The sequence below is a fragment of the Alligator mississippiensis genome, chromosome 11 (assembly GCF_030867095.1).
Source record: "Alligator mississippiensis isolate rAllMis1 chromosome 11, rAllMis1, whole genome shotgun sequence".
Taxonomy (NCBI): domain Eukaryota; kingdom Metazoa; phylum Chordata; order Crocodylia; family Alligatoridae; genus Alligator; species Alligator mississippiensis.
This window is the reverse complement of record NC_081834.1, coordinates 7509813-7530090: the sequence shown is the minus strand read 5'-3', so window position 1 is coordinate 7530090 and position 20278 is coordinate 7509813. Positions and strand designations below refer to the sequence as shown.

At 48.6% G+C, this 20278-nt stretch overlaps 1 protein-coding gene across 2 annotated transcripts in view; it reads right to left on the bottom strand.

Moving 5' to 3' along the window:
* Positions 1–20278, bottom strand: part of ADAMTS17 (ADAM metallopeptidase with thrombospondin type 1 motif 17) — a 261444-nt gene that overhangs the window by 222222 nt on the left and 18944 nt on the right. For both annotated transcript variants that reach the window (XM_019477538.2, XM_019477539.2), the window contains exon 4: positions 7693–7865. In XM_019477538.2, coding sequence (XP_019333083.1) covers positions 7693–7865 — 173 coding nt within the window. The remainder of the gene's footprint in view (positions 1–7692; positions 7866–20278) is intronic.

Here is a 20278-nt window from a genome sequence, read left to right as displayed (position 1 = left end):
AAATAATGCCTTTAGATAAGGATTGCTACCAAGGCCAAGTTTCCATTTCAAACAAAATAATTAAAGCCTCTCCACCTTTCCTGTGTAAAAGTGACTGTCGCTGCGGTAACCACCCCCTCCTGCTAGCTTCACCCAACTTCAGCAGTTAACTTGCCATATCCGACAGACCAGAGGCACAACCCATCCCCGAGCCGGGTGGCTGATAACCGGATAGGGGCGTAGGAATTGGATTTGCTAATGCAGATGTTCCCTGGTGCGTGAATGACATGCATGCATCGAGTGACTCACGGTCTCCTCCCTTCCCGTTCCTATGGACCACCCTCCCTCCAGCTCGTGATCGGAGCATGCCCTCAAGGCTGCTGCAGCCATTCCCGACATTGGAAAGCAGGAAAGCTTCGTGTATTTTTCGTTTCTTTTAATAAAACGGGGCAGCTGGGAACGAGGAGAGAGCCAGCTCCACGTAATCAGCCAGCTCATTTGCAGACTACCAGCAGGAGCATTTTGGACTAAAGTTTGAGAGGCGCCATTGCAGACTTTAACCAGGGGGTAGAGGAAGATTTTGTTGCAGGGGCAGGGATGGTTCTCAATTACGGACTTGACAACAAAGCGTGTTAAGAGATGGGCTGGCTACTTGCGGGCCGTGACTATCAGCTGGAGCAGCTATGGTTGTTTCCATAGAGGGAGAGCACAAGGTCATTCTGCTCCTTCTGTTTTCTTGAGCCGTGACTTACGGGGAGTCGCTGAAAGCACATCTTCGCTGGAGCTGCCTCTTCACTGAGAGTAGCAGACATGTCCTTCTGAAGCTACTCACCACGGTCCAGCTCAGCCTCGACACGCCCAGGGGGCAGGGAGCCTGGCTCCTCTGTTGCGGTCCGGAGAGCAACAGCCTCCACCTTCCCCAGCTCCTGGGAAGGCGATGAGGATGCGACACTGAGATGTGCTTCTTGGGCCAACCCTCTCCAGGCCTGCCCCGTCATGTCGGGAGCCTGCCGAACGGAGATCAGAAGAGGAACCCAACTTCATCAAGCTTTCATTTTTTCTTAAAAGTCTTTCCAAGGGAAGTGTTCCCCTGACCCGCCATCCTGAGTGCAGGTGTTCATCCGTGCGTGTGTTTTGCAGACTTCAGATCCCGTGCCCTGAGGTGCATTGCATTTTTGTGCGTCTTTTGTAAAAATAAAACCCTGAAATCCTCCTCAACCTTGGCCTTTGCCCATGTTTTGAGAGTGGAAGCGTTAGCCAGGTTACCAAGGTTTTCCCCGACTTGTTTTGAAAAGCGCCGTGGGATCTTTAACTCCCACCTAAAGCTTAGCTTATAAACTACACTATAAAACATTTTTTTTTAAAGGGGAAAAAGATATTCAGCCATTTGTATGGCTCTTTACAAGGTTTTCTTGATGTCAAGCTTTCTCAGGATGACGGGAGGGAGTTCCCCCAGCCATTAGGAAAGAGGAATCTTTGGACAATAATCAGATATTTCTGCCCCCTTCCTTCACAGCCCCTGCTGCTTCCTGCTCCAAAAGCCCCGATTGGGGCGAGGTGGCTAAGCATCCATGGGAAAGCCTGAGCCTGCATATTCCCGCCCCCCAGGCATTGAGACGCAGACCCGCAAACAAAGATCTGTATCTCCGAAGGAAAAAAAATAAAATTATTTTATGTGATTCAGTTACTTAAAAAAAAAATGCATCTCAAAAAGGTTTGCAAGAAGGAACCCTGGCCCTCCAAACCAAAGAAAACTGCAGCGAGTAAACCAGTTTTATTCCTAACGGCCAATATAAAGCTTCCCCGTTTAGCAAACATTCAAGGGCTCTCTAACTTCATGTTGCTGCTTGCTGCTGCAAGAGGCTTTTACCTTAATCACATGGCTTAGCAACAGCTGCACAACTAAGATTACACGCTACAATTACCTACTCAGGCATGCCGGAGTCTTCCTCAGAAGGGGCAAGTTCGACACCAAATTGAACTCGACACCCATTCCAAAACCAAAAAAAACGCACTTAGATTTAAAAAAAAAAAACAAAATGAAATGCACATCTTCAGGTTTTCAAAGCCGGCGGATTATGGAACAAAAGTCACTCTTAAATTACCATGCTACGGTCTCGGAAACCCTGATGTACGTCTGTCCCCAAAGAAAGGACCTATTACTGTGGCGGTTCGAATGGGAACTTGGGTCTTAAAGCAGTTTGTGGACACTGAACAGCTCGGTATAACTGCTACGGAGTCCAGTGCTTCCTCCAAAGTCAGTCCTCGGAGATGACCGCTAACAGCTCTGCCCCGGCTTCTCAAAGACCCACACCCCAAGGACCTCCGGATCATTTTAATTGCATTGCTGTCCTCTAAAATGGAAAACAGAGCATATGTTAAGAAGAAAAAGTCACCGTAGAACAGAGGTGGGCAATTATTTTGGGCGGAGGGCCGCTTACTGAGTTTAGGCAAGCCGTCGAGGGCCGCATGACAGGCAGCCCAGAGCAGATCAATATTAATTTTTTTTAATGTTTTAGGAGCCCCGCGGGCCGGATCGAATGGCTTGGCGGGCCGCATTTCGCCCACCCCTGCCTTTGAAGCTGCTGTTGGTTTTTCTATCCACAGTAAGCAAGTGTTTCCTTTTGGTCTCATCGGCTTTTACTTGAGAAGGGAAAATAGTAGAACAAGAAATGGGAGGAAGAAAAAATCCTCATCGTACCAATGCTCACCAAGCTGCATCTGCTCTACATGCAAGGGTGGGGGCGTTTGAGTGGTCTTCTAGAAAGGCAGGGGAATAAAAAGGTCAAACATCCTCCTAACACTCCCAGAGCTGCAGAAACAGAGACACAGAACTGGACGCAGGGGCAACTTCTTATGCAGTACTGCTAGAGTGGCACAGCCCTTGCACGTCCCCTGACGTGCAAATGATCTGTAGAAGAGATGTGCACTCTACTGCAGAAAGTGCAAGGTCCCATTAGACCGAGTGGGAGAAGGCAGCGGTGGACTGGCCACGTGGCTATGCACAAGTAGGACGGGGAAGACTTGTCTTTTGGAGGGTCAGGGATCTCTCAAGGCATCGGGAGATCACAGGAAGCCAAGGGTGGAAGAGGCAGTTGCAGTTCAGGCAGAGGGTGTAAAGGGCGGAACGACAGGAAGCAGGAGCCGAAATCTAACTAGAGTAGCACCAGCCAGGACCATAAGTCAAGGGAATTTTATTTGAGCTAGTTAAAAAAGAAATCAATTAAGAGATTCAAGCACTAGCAAAGAAAGATGAGCTCAACATCGCCAGTCAAGCAGTGGGACTGGCAAGAGACTTTGTAGGAAGACCACATGCAGGCTGCAACGCAGAGCTTAATATGGTCATTCCCTGGTGAACCGGGTAACTTCCACTTCCACTTGCTCTAAAAGGTTTCACTCTCTGCATGACTGACTCGCTTATGAGCCTTACAAGTCTCTTGGCACTTTCTGCATTCGCGTTTCCTCCACCATCCGATCTCCTTGGCTACTGCAGGGCTGCGTGTGTAGCTGGTGGCATCTGACACCCAACATTTATTGACTTCTTTTTTTTTTAACCTTGCTGCAAATCTACCTGGAGTCTCCTATTAGTGCCGACTCATATACCTTTTTCAGAAAATAGAGGAAAGATTTCATTACAGAAAAAGGTAACTTAAAGCCCTGGAGCTATGCTGGCTCCTAATTATATGTTAGGGGGATAACTTGACAGGGTATTTCTCTAGGTCTTGGAAGAGTCTGTTGTACAACGTCAGCTATGAGTTTATTCAACAGAAAAGCTTCTGCCTCTAGAACGACACTTGGGAATAATAACCCTAAAATTAATAAGAAACCATTGTCTGTTCATGATGTGGGACCTGAACCAGAGTGCCATTAAACGTGGAGAATTAGCTGTACGAAGCAACACCCAGCATTTCTCCGATTGTAAAAGGGTTTTGCTTTGTTTTTTTTAGTTTTTGCCTTTGCTGCTATTAAGAATCTCATCTACCAGCTGGAGCAATAAAGTGGGATTTTGTAATGCTGACTCCCCCATCCCCCAAAGAACCTCTCGTAACATAAATAGATATTAAATGCTTTAAGGGAACTCGCTTTATTTAAAAAATAATCTATAAATATAGCATGCATTAATAAGCCCTCTTAATGCTTGTTCTGTGGTTTGACAGTAAACGTAATGGCTTACAGAGAGGAGTTAAATTAATAAACCCTGACCAGTCATGTTCTATTTGCCTAAATGCGAGTGTCGATGCCAAAATTAACATTCTGGTTTCTTTTGGAGGCAGTCCTGTGTCCTGCAGCATAGCTGGATGGACACAGTCTAGAAACCCTGGAGCAGATCCTGTCCCCAACCCGGTATCTCTACCGAAAGCCTGGTAATCCACAGAACTGGCATTGCTGGGGGATTGGCTAGACTAGTGAGTCTCACTCAGGGTGCTGCGCTACCCTGGGTGCCTCGAGATCCTTTCAAGGGTGCCATGCGGAGTTAGGAGTGCAAAATGGATTCCCGTGAAAAATCCAGATATTTCAGCTAGAAATCCACAGTGTCAAAAACTTTCTGCTCGGCTGCGCTCCTTCTGAGTTCTTTGCAACACAAGAACTGCCCTATTCGCTTTCCAGAGTCAAAAAACAAGTGAAACCCAAGACCTGGCATTTTCCCAGGGGTGCCTTTAGACTCGAGTCATCCCACATTAGACTCAAAAGGCTGAGAACCGCTGGGCTAGATGTACAATGAGCAGCCAGCGTGCTGCGCTCTGTGTGCCCATCTACCACCTGACTTATGTACTGATCTAGCCAAGAGTGACGTTGGCCATGATCTGCAAAGTAGCATTTCACAAGCTGGAGAAGGGTCCTTGTCCCCATTTCATGCACGGGGAACCAGGACATAGAGACCGAGTGCCCCCGTGTCACTGATGGACTCTGTGGCCGACCCCAGACACCTGAGAGAAAGTGCAGTGTCTTAACTTCATGACCATCCTTACACCGCTCCCTCAGGGGTGAACTCCTGCACCCAGTGAAGCAGATTGCAAAGCCCCCAATGGCTTCAAGGGAGTTAGTTCACTCTTGTGTTTTAGCACATGAGTTTTGACCCACTGTCCCTCGCTTTGCCCCATCTGTATTTAGCGAGGTGACCATGCAACAAATAAATCACCTCTAATTAATGCCGACGTACAGGTCTGCACTGCTGCCTGTCAAATCCATCGTGTCAGGGAAATCCATTTTTCCACCTAACCACTGCAAAGCCGAGGGATGTCATTCCAGGCAGGTGGGACATGGCTTTGAGAGAAGAATTAGCTTCCTGTGTGCTGCGAAGGCAACACATCCTGAAAAGCAACCGAGCCATTTTGGAATGAAGGGATGGCAAAAAGAAGGGATCTGTTGAAAGGACATATCTTCTAACGAGCAAGCCAAACAAATAGAGAAGCACAATGGAGCCCTTTGAACAGGCCCTTTCCGCAGCATGCTAAAAGGTGAAAGAAGAGAACCAGCTTGTTAAGGGAATAGATAAGTCAAGTTCCCAATGTCCCCCACCAGCAAATATTTTCAGGACACAATGGGCTCCGTGAAGCAGCACCTGCTAAAGAAACAGCAGGTCTGTTTGAACAAAAAAAAAAAAGAATCCCTTGTTCTTCAGTGAGGTTACGTTCTGATCTTTGCCTCGTCCATCTCTCTGCATTTCATCAATGACCAAAATACTGCCTTTTTCCCCACTTTCATGCCAGTTTGGCACTCACATAGGTAAGAGCTTGATGGACAGGGGAAGGAAGTGACCTCTGGCATCTACACGGCTGAGGTGGCACCAGCACCAGAAATGCAACTTTCTGCCATCCCGCATCCCCTCCATGTCTCGGCCAGGCTGGAAGGACCCTGCGAGAGGGCCGTTCAGTGCTCACAGACATTTCAGTCACCATCTCTGCTGAGCAAGGAGCAGATCCATGCCATTTGTCTGGAGTTTTGTGAACTCCTTTCAACAAAGACTGAATTTTTACGCTGCCAAGCAGCTTAACAGCTTTCAGTCACCAAATCCCCATGTCTGATGCCATCTAGCAACTCGGAAATGAAAACCTACTCCCTCTATGCTCCCATTCTCCCTGAAGGATCGGAGTATGGTCATGAAGTACAACTCTACCAGCCTAGCAGAGGTGCTGGCACAACCACCTGTTCTGCGTGCGAGACACCCCACCGCCACCCCTCAGGGTTTGACTTGATGCTGAAGAATGTGCTTGCAAGTTTGCAAAGGGTTTGTCATGCTTTTTGGTGGTGAAGGAGACAGATATTTGCATGACTTAGCAACCAGAGGGGAAAGATCAAACAAAAGTCCCTAAAGCCTTAGGGCCAGATCCTTTGTTGCAAGTCAGGGTGGCTCCAGGGCCACAGATACTCCAGTTTAACACTAATCGAGAGCCTGCCTGGCAGAGAGGAACCTCATGAAGAAGCTGCCAATCTTTACTTCATGTTTGCGAAACAGCTGGAAGTCTGCGGGAGCACAGGAAGTGTCGTACCAGGCCAGACCACAGGTCTGATCCCCTCCCTCTGAATTCTCTGCTCCATAAAGACGGGAGGAAGAGAAGACCCAAGATAAGCAAAACATTATTTCCAAGGAAAAGGATTTCCGAATTTGCCAAGCAGCGCAGAGGAGCTCGGGGGACACCTAGCACCTGAAACGGAGGCTGCCTATACACGTGCTCAGGAGTGGGAGGAAGCGTTTTAATTAGAGTGGTTCCCGGAGAGCTGTTCTAACTAAAACAGCTTCTCATCACCTGTATTAAGCCCTGGCACATTTCAAAATGGCCGCAGGACGCTTTATCTAAAGCTCGTTTGACGAGGTTTAAATTAAGCGCCCCCGTGGCCATTTTGAAGCGCGCGGGGGCTTAGTACACGTGACGGCGAGGCGGCGCTGGAGCGTTCTGATTAGAGCGCGGACGAGCGCGTCTGTAGGGACCCTGAATCCCTAAGTCACGGGAACATCTCTTACCCCCGAAGCTACTGTTAAGGAAAAAGGGCGTTGTTCGCCGTGCCGGTCTTACTGAATTACTCAGTGGTGCCGAAATGAGGGAATTTAAAGTTCTTTCACAAGCAGTTATGCCACATCCTTTGCCCAAGCACAACTTCAGCGTGTTATACACATTTACAGACACGCGGGCACCTCTTACTAGGAGGGTTTTTGCAAGCAGCTTGCATAAGAAAATCAGAACCAACTGGAGGGGAGTCCTAAGGCTAAAAGCACCAGCACAATGACTTGCTATCACAGCAGAGCCGTCTGACCAGTAGCAGCTTATTCCAGTTATCAGATGGACAGAAGAGCATTTAGGGAAGCCATATACTGCAGATACATGCGAGAATGCAGCTCCTGAGTTTCCAGCTGCCAGGAAGATAACAATACCACAGCAGGGGTGGAGACACCGGGCTCGGGGACGCCGAGTCACGCTGTTCAGAACGAGAACAGTTCAACCTGGAGCAGGATCTGAAAATCAATCTGCTTTTATCGGGCCAGACAAGTTCAGAACCAAGCCCTCGTGTTCACATTTGCCCCTATGGTCCCGGCGAGATCCAAACACAGGCCCAGGTGTGGTTACGCAGACTTGGCTCAAATGCTTGCAAACGCGCAGCAAAGTCAATGCCAAACTGGAGATGCAGTCACCCTGAACTCAGCCCCAGGCTCAATCTACACTGGATCCAAGTCTGGACTCTCGGACACATTCTGCGGATGAAGCGAATACGTACCATGTTCATAACTGTGAGGATGAATCTTTGGGCTGCCTCAGCACCATGGTATTGGACCATGTTGGCATCAGCCACTACCAGGGTCTCTACCGTATACTCATTGGTGAGTCGAATGGCGTTTCTTCGCTCTCTCCAGTCATTTACTGATTTGATCTTCTTTTGCCTCTTCTTCTCTAAAAAATAAAGTACATATTAAACAATACTCCAGACCTAACAGGCAGATCCACAGCAACACATTATGCTGCACGGTAGCTAAAATTCCCCTGAAATTTCAGACAAGAAGTTCCCTGTGACCTTCCCTTTCAAGGAGCCCATCAAGAGTTTACTTTATGAATACGTGCCTTACCAGATGTATGCATTTGTACGAGACAATTTGAATATATTGAAAACGTGATAGAAAGAACGACCCAAATCCAGAGAGACAGGATTAAGAAAGGCAGAGAATTAGTGGTGGCTGAACCCAGATAGAAATCGCGCCGTTACAAGAATCGCATAACACAGAAACCCTGTTTGCTCCATTCACGTGGACAGATACGAGTGTAAACTCAGGACAACCCGCTGAAGAAAGGTCAGACCGGCCAGGTTCCTCGGGGACACGCTGGATCACGGAGCTACACAACAACTGCAGGATGACATACAATCTGGGGGATGTGTCTGTTCCTGCTAGCCTCTGAAGCCTTTTCTTAGCCAAAGCAGTTGTAAGAGATTCCTGCGGTCGGTATTTTGATTGGCTGCACTTTAAAAACGCATATCACATTAAATGGCACTTAGCCACCGGAGCTGATTACCAACAGATGTGGTAGGTTCTCCATCACTGAGCGCCTCTAAATGAAGCAATTAAAAATAGGTGTCTTCCTAAGAAAACAGGCGAGTCACTGGGTTAAATATTTAGGTGAAATCTATGGCCCAAGGTGAGCAGAATGGGTAGATTAGAGGATCACAATGGTCCTTGCCAGCCTTTAATTCTATTAACTTAAGTCTGTAAACAGATGTTTCATCTGACCCCGGACACAGAGAGCACTCAGACTGATTGCTCTGTCCCTGGAATGAGCTAAAACAACTGTACAGACATACAAAAGGCTGTCCCAGAAAAAAAAGCATTAGTATGTCTTACTTCAGAGGGACTTGGATGTGGATGTGGATGTCTATACAACAAAAGGCTCTCTCTTGGGACAACCACAATGTCTGTTCATAGCCTAAGAAAGCAGGAATGATTTTAGGGAATCCAGAAATGCAGCAGCAACTGGCTACTGCATAGGGAGAAAATAAATCCTACCTGGCGTGAAAATAATCACTGCACCAAGGACATGAAAGCAAAGACCAAAGGACAAACACACCAGCGACCCGCTCCCTTCCCAGCTGAGAAGTAGAGCAACTCCCGCAGCTTAGAGACCGAAGCATATAACACCTGAAGGATAAGTGAGCAGGAGAGAATTGAAGCAGAGATTGGACATTAAAATCGGTACTCCTCATTACAGCGAGGAAAGCATTCATGTTTTCATGTGCAAAATGAGTAGCTGGAAACAATTGGTTTTGTGATTACGGGCCAAATCTCAGCATTCAGTGAGATCACACGTGGCTCACTGCTCAAGGTGCTAATTGCTACGGGGAAAATTCTGCAGCTCATACTCATGTTCAGTGCTTCCCCTGGGAAAGCCAAGACTGCTTGGGGGATGGACGCAGCATGGTCCCTCCACATGAATGGGGCTGAGGCTATTCTTGTGTTCAGTATAAAAGGGGTGTGCCGCAGAGATGCTACGTGAAGATCAGGTGGACATCTTCTTTCATGCTGCCAACGAATGCAAGAACAAGGTCCTTCTTTCCCAGGCTGCCCTTCCAAAGCAGAGCCTTTCTATTCCATATTAAGTGCAACAGATTTCCTCTAAGCACCTTCATATGGGAAACCCCATTCTGCAATGGGCTGATCTCAGTTTACAATGTTTATTCTATGATCCTGGTTTTCCACAGCCTGTTTACTAGCTCTCTTACCTAACGCAGCTTGCATTACCCCAAGCTCCCAGGCTGGTAAAGACGCTTGCATCTAGACTGTCCGTTAGCGCTGAATGAATTGCTTTTATTCAGGTTGTCGGACTCCAGCGGTCGTAAGCCACTTCGTACCCACCTGAGCCCGACGCCAGGACTTCTGTTCATTCATACATCCGCTCCATCTCGGCAACATGCACATCCGCGCACGTCCGTCCCATCCATATTCACAACTGTCTGGCAGTCGTTCCAGGATCACTTTGCTTATGCTTTTGTGCCCGAGGCATTAACTGTCAGTGCTCGGGATGTATTTTTACACTGAGAAAACAGCCATGAAATTCAATTTTTTTTCCAACCTGCTTTGAAAACCCCTTCCTGGGGAAAACGTGCTTGACAGCGGCTCCTGCCCGAGCCAGAAAGGGTTCAGTCCATCTCGGGGGTGGCCCCACAAAACAGGATCTCCGTGCTGGACGACAAGGAGGAAAAGGGCCCCTTGGACGGGTGCAGCTCCAAGGGCTGTAGGGGGGGGAGTCCGAGCCTCACAAAGCCGCCTTCAGAGTTGCAGAGATGGACGGGCTGGAGCGCTGGGAAATGAAATAAAAGAAATCGGAGTGCCTGCGAAGGCCAGGCAGGAGGAAGGCCGGACACACCTTCGCTTTGCCAACTGTGAAATGGAGATGACTTCACTCAAGTGCGGTGAATAAGCTCCTCTGTTCTCTCTGTCCATCCCCAGGGTCACTCAGCTTAAGCTGCAGCAGTTTTACGGTTATTATTACAATACATACACTGGAGCACAGGAGATTTCTTCCATCGAAACATTTAATCAAGCTAGTGTTCATTGACTTTTCTGACCTGGCAGCAATCCACTTCCAGGGAAGCGACAGCGCTTCCCCAGAAGAGCCGACGTTCTGGCCACTCTCGGGACGAATCCTCACCTGGTGCAAGCCGGCCCAGCTCCACTCGTTTCAACAGAGCTGAAGTGACAACCTGGCCCACTGTCTTTATCATTCAAAGGAGGGGAGCTCTCATGCCATGTTTATAGGGGCTGCTCTCTCACACAAACACATGCCAGCTTTGGAAGGTGTTGCTATGAATAACCCGTGAAGCAGCGCAGGACAGAATAAAAAGCAAAGATGTTTGCACGACCCTCCTAAAATACAGCAGAGGCAACACACGCCGCAGACAGGACACAAAATGCGTAGGGTTGGATTCACGGACCTGATGGGCACCGGGGACAGTTGTGCTCACAGTCTGACCTCCGCTAACCACAGCATCAAGCACAAAGTTGCTGGAGGATTCCTGAAACAGGACTGCATTTAAGAGAACGGAGGTCCTGAGACCGCGAGATGCAACCGTGCATTCAGGGGAAAACGGCCAAGGTCAGAAAGCCAAGATTTCTTTTAAGCCTGATGGGATGGCAATAAGTCTTGACAGTTTTATCTCTGGAATTAGAAACACTCCCCCACGCGCAGCTGAGAAGTGACGGGCTCGTCTTTCACCCAGCGCAAGACAGGACAGAGGAGATAAAGAAATCCTTGTCGTTTCTGTACACCTGGAATCTACCTGTCTGGACACCAGATACCTTTCAGCACAGAGGGCAAGTATGAGAGAGGAATGTCTGCCGTCTAAAAAGGCAACACAGCTAAATCCACGGGACTTGGGTCATTTGCTCCGGACTAACTCTACCTGGTCTTTGGAAGGGTTCAGACTACTCCCGTCTCGTTCGTGAATCTCCATGAACCAGCCTTTTCTCCAGCGCCAATATGTCAGTGGTAAAGGCTCTTCAATTCATACAGTAATCACAGCATGAATCTCCTCCTCCTGCACTGGTGTGCTTGACTGCTACCCTGACTGTTTAGTAAAAATACATCTAAAGCTACTAGCCAGTCCAGGAGGGTATAATGTATGCTTCCCTGCTCCACACCTGTACCCGGTGGGGGATTCAGGAGGGAGGCATGGCTCTGCAGAAGGTCCTGCTCTGGATGAGCCATGCGAAGCCACACCAGTGGAGACTGCTGGACAGATACACTGGGATCCCATACATGTCGGCTGACCCCGCTCCTTTCCAATCAGAGCTGCGCCCTTTCAAGCCGACCCCTTGCACTTCTCTTCCCATGCATGCATGCCCTGCTTATCTGAGACAGCAATTACAAAACGCTTTGCCACAGCCGACAGCCAGGTTGAGAGATGGCCAGAGTTGCCAGCCTTGCTGGGTCTCAAAGATTTTCATGCAACATATAACAAGCACTGAGGAAAATCTGGCTGGCTGGCAATGCAAGATCAAGCACTCCCGGACAAGTGGCACAAGCCTCGAGTGTGGAAAGCTGGTATTTGCACCAGCTGGTGTCTTGAGGGCCTGCGCATCCAGTGCCACCTTCTTCCTTGCTGGTGACACAACTATGATGAAGCTTTAAATGCTCCTTCAAGAGCTTCCCCCTGCAGTCTGCTATTTCGACAGCTTTTCCTTTTTTAAGGTGGTCATTCCTACCTCGTAACCCAACATGACTGCTTTGAAATAGGGCTGGGGCTGGACTCCAGTCAAGGAGTCTGTGCCTGGAATGACTGAGCTGTGAAAAATGCCTCAGCTAAAGAAAAATAGTTAGAGCACTCAAAGTTTTTCTCTGTGCCCTCCCCGCCTGGGGGAAAAGAAGCCACTTGGGGGTCAGGAGAAGAGTGAGCCTGCTGCACTGGACTGCAAGTCGGCTGCATCGGTTTTGGGGAGCAAGGCTAGAGGCAAGGGGCAGGCTCCAGTAACCACCTCCGTCGCTGGCCTGTGTGGTCTCTCCTTCGGGACGGACCAGTGAGCTGGCCAGGGTTTGCACATCTCGCTTGACGCCTCCCTCTACAAGGCTGTGAAACTGCAGCTGTGCAGCAATTTGGAAGGTGTGATTCCTGGAGAGGGGTGGCAGAAGGGGAGAGCTGGCAAACTGCTGGGCAGCTTTATATTACACTGTGTAGCCCACCTCCCTCCCCCCCCAAACTCGACTTGGAGCTGAGAGTTGGCCGGTTTTCAGACGGTTTTCCACACAAAACCTCCCACTCTCAACCTCATCATCACCACCCCACTGGCTCACCTTGAAACTCAGCCAACCCAATGAAAGTTGGAGAAGTTGGGCTCTTAACGTCCTACTCTTCCTAGGAGCAGCAGTTTAAAGGTTACCGAGGATCTGTAATGTGAAATGAGTCCAAAGAAGACAAGGGAGTCTACAAAGAGCTTTGCAGGTCACTGGGCAAGCTAGAGAGATACTACACATGTAAGGCAAGGCAAAATGGCAAGTGCTTTGCTAGAGGTTGGGTCTTTGGTCTCCCATGTTTGGCCTGCATGACATCAAATGGTACGTGGACCCTCTCCTCACCCCTCGGCTGAGGTAGCTGCGTTGCTATCCCCATCACTCATCCAGAACCAGCTTCATCCGGGACTTTTCCCATATGTCTGCGCCCCCATATGACCAACTTTGTCTGCATTGCCGAGCGCACGCTGGTATCTCTATGTGGAAACAGAGCAGGTGACTATACAACTTCCCCGGTGCAAATGGAGGAGTCAAAAAAACCTCTGTAGAGCCCCACGTCTGAACCAGGTCTACACAGGGGACTCTGGCCCCTGCCCCATCTGATTTATGAACCCAGAGTGGATTATCCTTCCACCAGCACATGAAGCCCCAAAGTAAAATAAACATAAGCCTTCAAAACCAGGATTAAATGCTCAGTGGAATCTTTATTTGAAGAAACTGATGTTGCGAGCTTTGCGGTGCAGATGTGAAGTGTTAGTGTGAAGGCATTAGGGGCAATAAAATACAGGCGGGAGGCTGTCAGAGGCGTTTACATTGAAGGGAACATACATAACCAAGCTACAGGCAAAGTCTAGGAGTCAGGTGTTCGAATTTAAGAGGTCAGGCACCATCACAGGGAGCCCGGTCTCAAACCGGCAGCCTGAAATGCAGCTCGTGAGCTGTGTGCGAGGTGCAGTGCTGCTTTGCCATGGCCAATTTGTTACTCTCCTGAGGCTTGCAAGGGTTTGGAGTGGTCTATAATGTGGGGCGAGCCGTAGAGCTGCAGTCCCAAGTGTGCAGGCTCCTAGCACTTCAGCTAGCGAACTCACCTTGGGGGCTGATTTCGATTAGCAGGCTCCCATCTTCCCTGGGCAACGTGATCACACTGCTTGGAGGATGCAAAGGCCTGTAAATTCGTCCTCGAGGGGCCCTATGGCATCAGCTGGCTTTTCTGCATCTTCAGTAGAGGGCTCTAGTTCAAAGAGTCGGCATCCTTCATTTCACAGCTTATCATTGCAACCTCCACCTCTTTACATATATTCAATAAGCGTGTCCAGAACTGTTCTTCTTTCCAACCACCCTCACCGCTACTCTTGCGAGTCTCCTCTGTCCCTCTCCGTACACTTCTCTGGAATATAGGATTTCTCTGAAAGGCCACCCTTCTACCCTGGCCTCACCCCCTAAATATTTTTGTTCCCTTTCTTTCAGCTGCAACCACCTGGCTGCACTTAAACCTACAAAGCAGAGTTGGTGAAAATTACTTATTTAAATAAGGGACTGAGCATTTTACCCAAGACTAGAATTCCCATTAGGAGTCCTTTTCCTCAAGGGATAATTGGGCAGCAGCCTCAAACATGCCTTGCTCTTTTAACTTGAGAATTATTCTGCCAGAAGATTGTCCTCGGATGCCAGCCAATACAGCTGTGGATTGCCAGGTGAAAAACTGAACACCTGGCTTCTATCCTGTGCCGTTGCTTGAGGAAGACCCTGGGCATGAGCGGAAGTGTTGGAGAAGTCACAGCTGTCACTGGAATCAGATGCTAACCTGCGAGGCCCGTTACAGAGGTGCAGAGTTGCTCTGCTGACTCTCCTCCGACGGTGGCAGATGACAGGACAAGGAGCAATGGTCTCAAGTTGTAGCAAATCAAGTTTAGGTTAGATATTAGGGAAATATCTATCATGAAAAGGGTAGTAAAGCACTAGAATAGGTTACCCAGAGAGGCTGTGCGCTCTCCATCCTTGGAGGTTTTCAAGACCTGGCTAGACAAAGCTTTGCCTGGGATGATGTAGTTGGGGCTGGTCCTGCTTTGAGCTGGGGGTTGGACGAGATGCGACCTCCGGAGGTCCCTTCCAACCTTAGTTTTCTAACCAGACCAGAGGGTTTCATTAGCTTCATTTGAAAGAAGATGAGTGTCTCTCTCTGAGGACAGGGACATTCAGGAGGAACAGGAGGTCTCGTGCACAGAATCGTAGGATAGCAAAACTCAAAAGGCACATCAAGATGTCATCTAGTCCAGCCCCATGCTCAAGGCAGCAGCATCCCTGACTAAATAAGCAGCATCCCAACAAGGTGTCTCCAGAGCTCTTAATTTTTTTTTATATTTTTTTTGCAACCAAGAGTTTAATCTGGTATTTTCTTCTCTCAGAAATCAAGATCAGCATATTCAAGAAAGAGCTGGCTGCTAAGGCAAATACAATCCTGTCTCAAGGATCTTCTGCTTAGGAATAACAACAAGTCATGGCAAGGGGGCAAGTTTGGCTAATATCCACCGTGTGCATGCACACATAGGTACTACATTAGGAGGAGGGCTGGCATCCCAAGTTAACCAGTCACATTTGGTGTCACTAGTAGGATCCCCAATTCCTTTAGCACAGAAAGGAAAGGAAGTCAACCATTTGCTTAAGAGGGTCGATTCTACATTTAAAACAGATGTAAAGAATTGATTAGCTTAGTCTCAAGATATAAAAAGATGGCTTTTCCCCATCTAAGGTTGGCAGGTTTGGGAAATTTAATTAAGATTTTTTAAAATGCAGCTGCATTAAAAAAAAAGAAGAAAGAGGTGAAGAGGCAAAGCAGAGTTTTGTGGGGCATGTATCTCTGCAACCCTGACTGTACAGCATCGTGCCGTGCACGAAGGCCAGGATGCGAGGTTAATGAGAAACAAAAGTGAAAGCTTCCCAAGAAGAGAGGAGCAAAGCTAAACAGCACACAAGTGCACTCCAGTCTTCACTTAAGCAACCTCAGGGGGTTTCTGGAAACAAGAAGGTGGTTTATTTTTTTAAGATGCATTGACTTAACCTTCACTGGCTTTTCCCAACTCCATCATGCTTGTCTGGGTTTTGATGCTGCAGCAGTTTTCCAGCCATTTCTTAAGCAGCTTCGCCAAATGCCTCATGGCCCCAGAGCACGGGGGTGAACGCACAAAGCAATGAGTCTTTGTGCCCCTGGTTTGCTCCACCTGCCTATCAAGCTGCTCATGGTGAGAAGCGAAGCAGGTTCAACATGCATGCAACTCGTTACAGCTGGGAGCAGGCTGGACCAGGCTTCGTCAGTAAAGTATTGCTGAAGATGCGACTGCCGATCGAGGTTCACCGAATACCCTACTTAAAAAGGAGCCACTGCAGGAAAAAGGGCGCAGTGCAGGCAAGTGCAGAGGTGCGATTTTGTGGCGGTGGCGGGTGCACCTACACGCAGCTCCTGGACGGCAAGGGAACAGCACCTGCCACCTCCCTCAGCACGGACCCGCCACCGATCAGCTACCTTGCAGTGGCCCTTCTCACATGCACAGCTCCAGATTACTCCCCAAAACACATTGAAATCCTGAGGCTCGATTTAACTCCAGAGATTTTTTTTGCACCTTGTCCCACTCCTCATGGCGGTTTCTTTGGCACCTTGGCTCCTAGCTGGGAGAGAAGTAAGGCCGGTAAAGAAACTCAGCAACTTGAAGGATCAGCCCTGAGGAGAATAACCTATTACCATCCCTCATGCAAAAGACAGTGGGATTTTATCTGCCCTGTCTATACCCATTGTTTGCCCCGATTGCTTCACAGCTCTACTCTCTGCCCAGTCCCAGGGGCGAGACAGGTTTGTTCTGCCCTGGGACCGAGGGAGGCAGTGATGGGGGGACACAGCAGCATGCAAGCCTGTGACAAAGTGAAGCATAAATACAATCATGGGGGAAAAACGGCTCGAAGAGATCTCGGGAGCCCATCTAGCCAAACCCCCTACTGAAGACAGGATCATCCTTGTTTGAACCAAATTCAGTCAAGTGGTTGACTAGCCTGCTCTTAAAAGCTTCGAAGGATGCTCCAGTGCTTAATGAGATCTTCCCAAGATCCTACCTGGATCTCCTTCGTTGCACTTTAAGACCATTACTTCCCATCCCATCCCCTAGAGACACGGCAAATAGGCAGTCACCTCCTCTTTATATCTACCCATCGACTGTTAGCAAATAGGGGAACTTTTGCTGAAAGGATGATTACTCCAATTGAAATATGGCCAGAACGCAGCAAAAAACACCGTGACGCTTGGGAAAGTGCCCGTGACCCTCAACAGTCTACGGGCCAGGACCTCGTCTTCATGACTCATCTGCAGGACAGTGTTTCTATCATCCAAAAAGCACCAACACTTCACCGCAGGATACCTGGCTCAGTGGAGAGTCAGATTGCCACACCCCGAGTAACTAGCACAGCTTCCTCCTACAGCACCAGGATTTGCCTTGAAGGCCTCCCAACCAACTAGCGACTAGGCCTAATTTATAAGAGCCGAGGCAGAGGAGGAGACGCATTAAGTGTACACTTCATGGGGACGTGCAGCAGTGTTTAGGGATACACCATCAGACCGAGAATCAGAAGAGTACTGCTGGCTCTGCTACTGACCTGCTGCTTGACCTTGGGCCAGTCACTTTGCCCTCCCGAGCTTCCTTTTCCCTTCCCACTTCTTGTCTATGCTGAGTAATTGGATTGAAAAATGGGATTGAAAGCTGCATGGGGCAGAGCCAGAGCCTGGTCAGGGCCACTAGGAGCTCAAATAATCTTGCATTAAATCCAAGGGAAGAGTATTCTCTAGACACACGAGTCAAAAATGACCTGTGAAGATCCCAGGCAAATAATAAAGCACATTAATAGCTTGCTTTAGTATTGCAAAGTGCAATTATTCTCAAGAAATGGTGATACGGGCTTCCAGGTTCATCTTAATGGGTCTTTGTCAAGAAACGTTTTAGGACTGCTTGCCTTGCAATAGCGTGGCCATGCTAGCATCACTCTTGCCGAGACTGCAAGAACTTAAAGCAATTCCACCAAACCAAGGGTCTCAGCAGTGCAAACAAGAACAGCATCTGGCCCCTAAGATCATATATCTGCTGCCACCTCATCTTCGGCAAGGTCGTACGGGTAAAATGGAAAGCTTGAGCTGACCCGCGCAAGCCAGCTCATCTCCCATAGCCGTGCTGGCTCTGCAGCGCTAAGCAAAGTAAAATATAGTGTAATAGTTATTTTAATCCCTAATGTAAGCAGATATGTTGGATTACACAGGCAGCAGGTCGGCTGAGAAAGAGGCTGCCAATTCATGTAGCAGCTTTCCAGAGCCAACTTCAACTTTACGACACCCCTGCCAGGGCAAAGTTATTAGTCCCACTTCACAAATAAGGAAATTGTGACAGAGGGAGAGGTTAACGTCCAAATTTTCAGGATGGCCTCCAATTTAGAGTACCTCAAATCTGTGGAGTGCCCAATTTCAGACACCAACAGCTTCATTTTACAAAGTGCAGTGATCTCAAACCAGCGCGGGCGTCTTTATGCCGATATGCGGGGTTGGCCAAAGTCATGGGAGCTGTCACTCCTCATATGCATCTTACTTGGCAGCTGCCCCACATTGGCTTCCTGCTCCTTGACTGGAGATCTTCTAAGAATCAGTATGCCCAGTAATTGCCTCTCCACCCATGCTTGGTTTTAATTATGGGCTGTAGAGATAGGAAGCAGGGCGCAGAAGGACAGGGGTCGTGGGCCTGCTCCTGCACTTACACCCTGCAGCAACCCAGTGAGCTCAGGGTGAGCTAGCAAGGGCTCTACCTCCAGCCCTGAAATAGGAAGGGCTTCTGGGTTTAGGCTGTACTGCTGTTGGGGGCACTTAAGGGCTTTCAATGTATACAGCTGGTGTGCGCGGGCATGAGAGTGGCCCTGATACCACCCTTAAGTAGGGTGACCACATGGCCCAGTTCGGCTGGGACGCTCCTGGACTCCGTAGCCACTTGGTCAAAGATCCCTTTCCGGAGCCTGGCAGAGAGGTGGAGTGGCATGGTGTGCCAGGCAAGCGGGCTTGGGAGTCTTGGGAATAAAGGTCCCACGGGAGCTGAAGTCATGGGGCATTGGCAGAGCTGGGAAGGGGACCTGCTCCCAACCTGGCGCTTCCCAGCAGCTCCGGTGACAAAATGCAGAGACAGAGCATTGTTCTCCATCTGCTGAGCAATACCCAGGAGCCTCCTAAGAACCTTCCTGCCCAGATGGACAACAGGAGTACCATCAACTTCCTCAAGAAAAGGGCCTCGTCACCACACATTATTTTGTTGGCAGCTGCCAGGCTAGATTTTATTATGCTTTGATGCAAACTAATGCTAACTTCTACCAGGAGCCAGAAGACACAGCAGAACAAAACCTTGGGAGAAGGAAGAACGCTCCAGCTGCTACGCCTCTTCTGCATTTGTCCACTGAAGAGTGGAAAAAGTACAGCCGCCTCCTGCACAGCAAGTTACAACCACTGCCTCTGAGCCAGGAGGGGCCAGCGATGATATCTTCTCCGCAGTGAATGGAGAAAGAAGGTTCCCAAACCCGCGGCAGGTTGATCTCGACCAGCGTGACCAGAGTCCCTGCTCGGAAAGCCAGCATTTCAGAGAGACCAATGAAACTCTGAGTGCAAGTAAAGAATATTCCCGTGAGAAAAAGGTCTGCACGATCTGGTGTGGGATAAGGCAAGTATTTGCAAACATTTTAATTAAATTACACGTTCTGCGCTGCCCTTTGTTAAATCCTTTCTCTAATACTTCAACAGATACTTCCTAATAAGGACTAACACAGGTTGCATTACATCTCACTATTTTTAGTGCGCACATGTTTTGGCCATATCAACTGTTATTCCAGGCCAAGTCAAACCTGCAGAGAAAACATGGCAGGGAGACAAAGTGTAAAGATGGGGAAACGCACCATGACTTGCGTTACATTTGGAATTTATACCTGTTGAGGGAATATGTTCCCTTCACTTGATACCTGCAAACTAGCACCTGTTGCAATGACCACCAGCCTTGAACCATTGGCAAACCAGGCTGGCTGAAAATACTGAAGGAGACTAAAAATACCATAATCTTTTTGTGAATAGAAATACTGATGTTCCTACGCTTTCCCAGCTTGTTTCTCTCAGTGCAGCGCTTTGACATTAGAAGAAAAGTGTAGCTCAGATTAACTGACAAGAGAGGCTCCCATTTAGGGGGTAATTTATGGGGTCTCTGTCACAAATATGAAATAACGCCCTCTTCCCCCTCCAAAAGACACCCCGCGCTCTTTCACGCACCCAAGCTGTATTTTATGTCAGGCCCAGTATGTAAAGGGAGCTTAATACATCACCAGAGACCTTTAGAAAAGTTATTAGAGAACTTCACATTTCCCAAAGAAACAGAACATTTTATAACACAGTTAAGAAGGAATCGCTTTGCTTTCATAATGCGGTTTCATTTGATCCTTTTCATACTGATACTTTTCCCCACTAAGAAACAGAAGAAACCCTTTCCCCAAAGATTTGGGTTTTTTGATGATGTAGTGAGGCTGGTCTTCAGCTAGCGCGG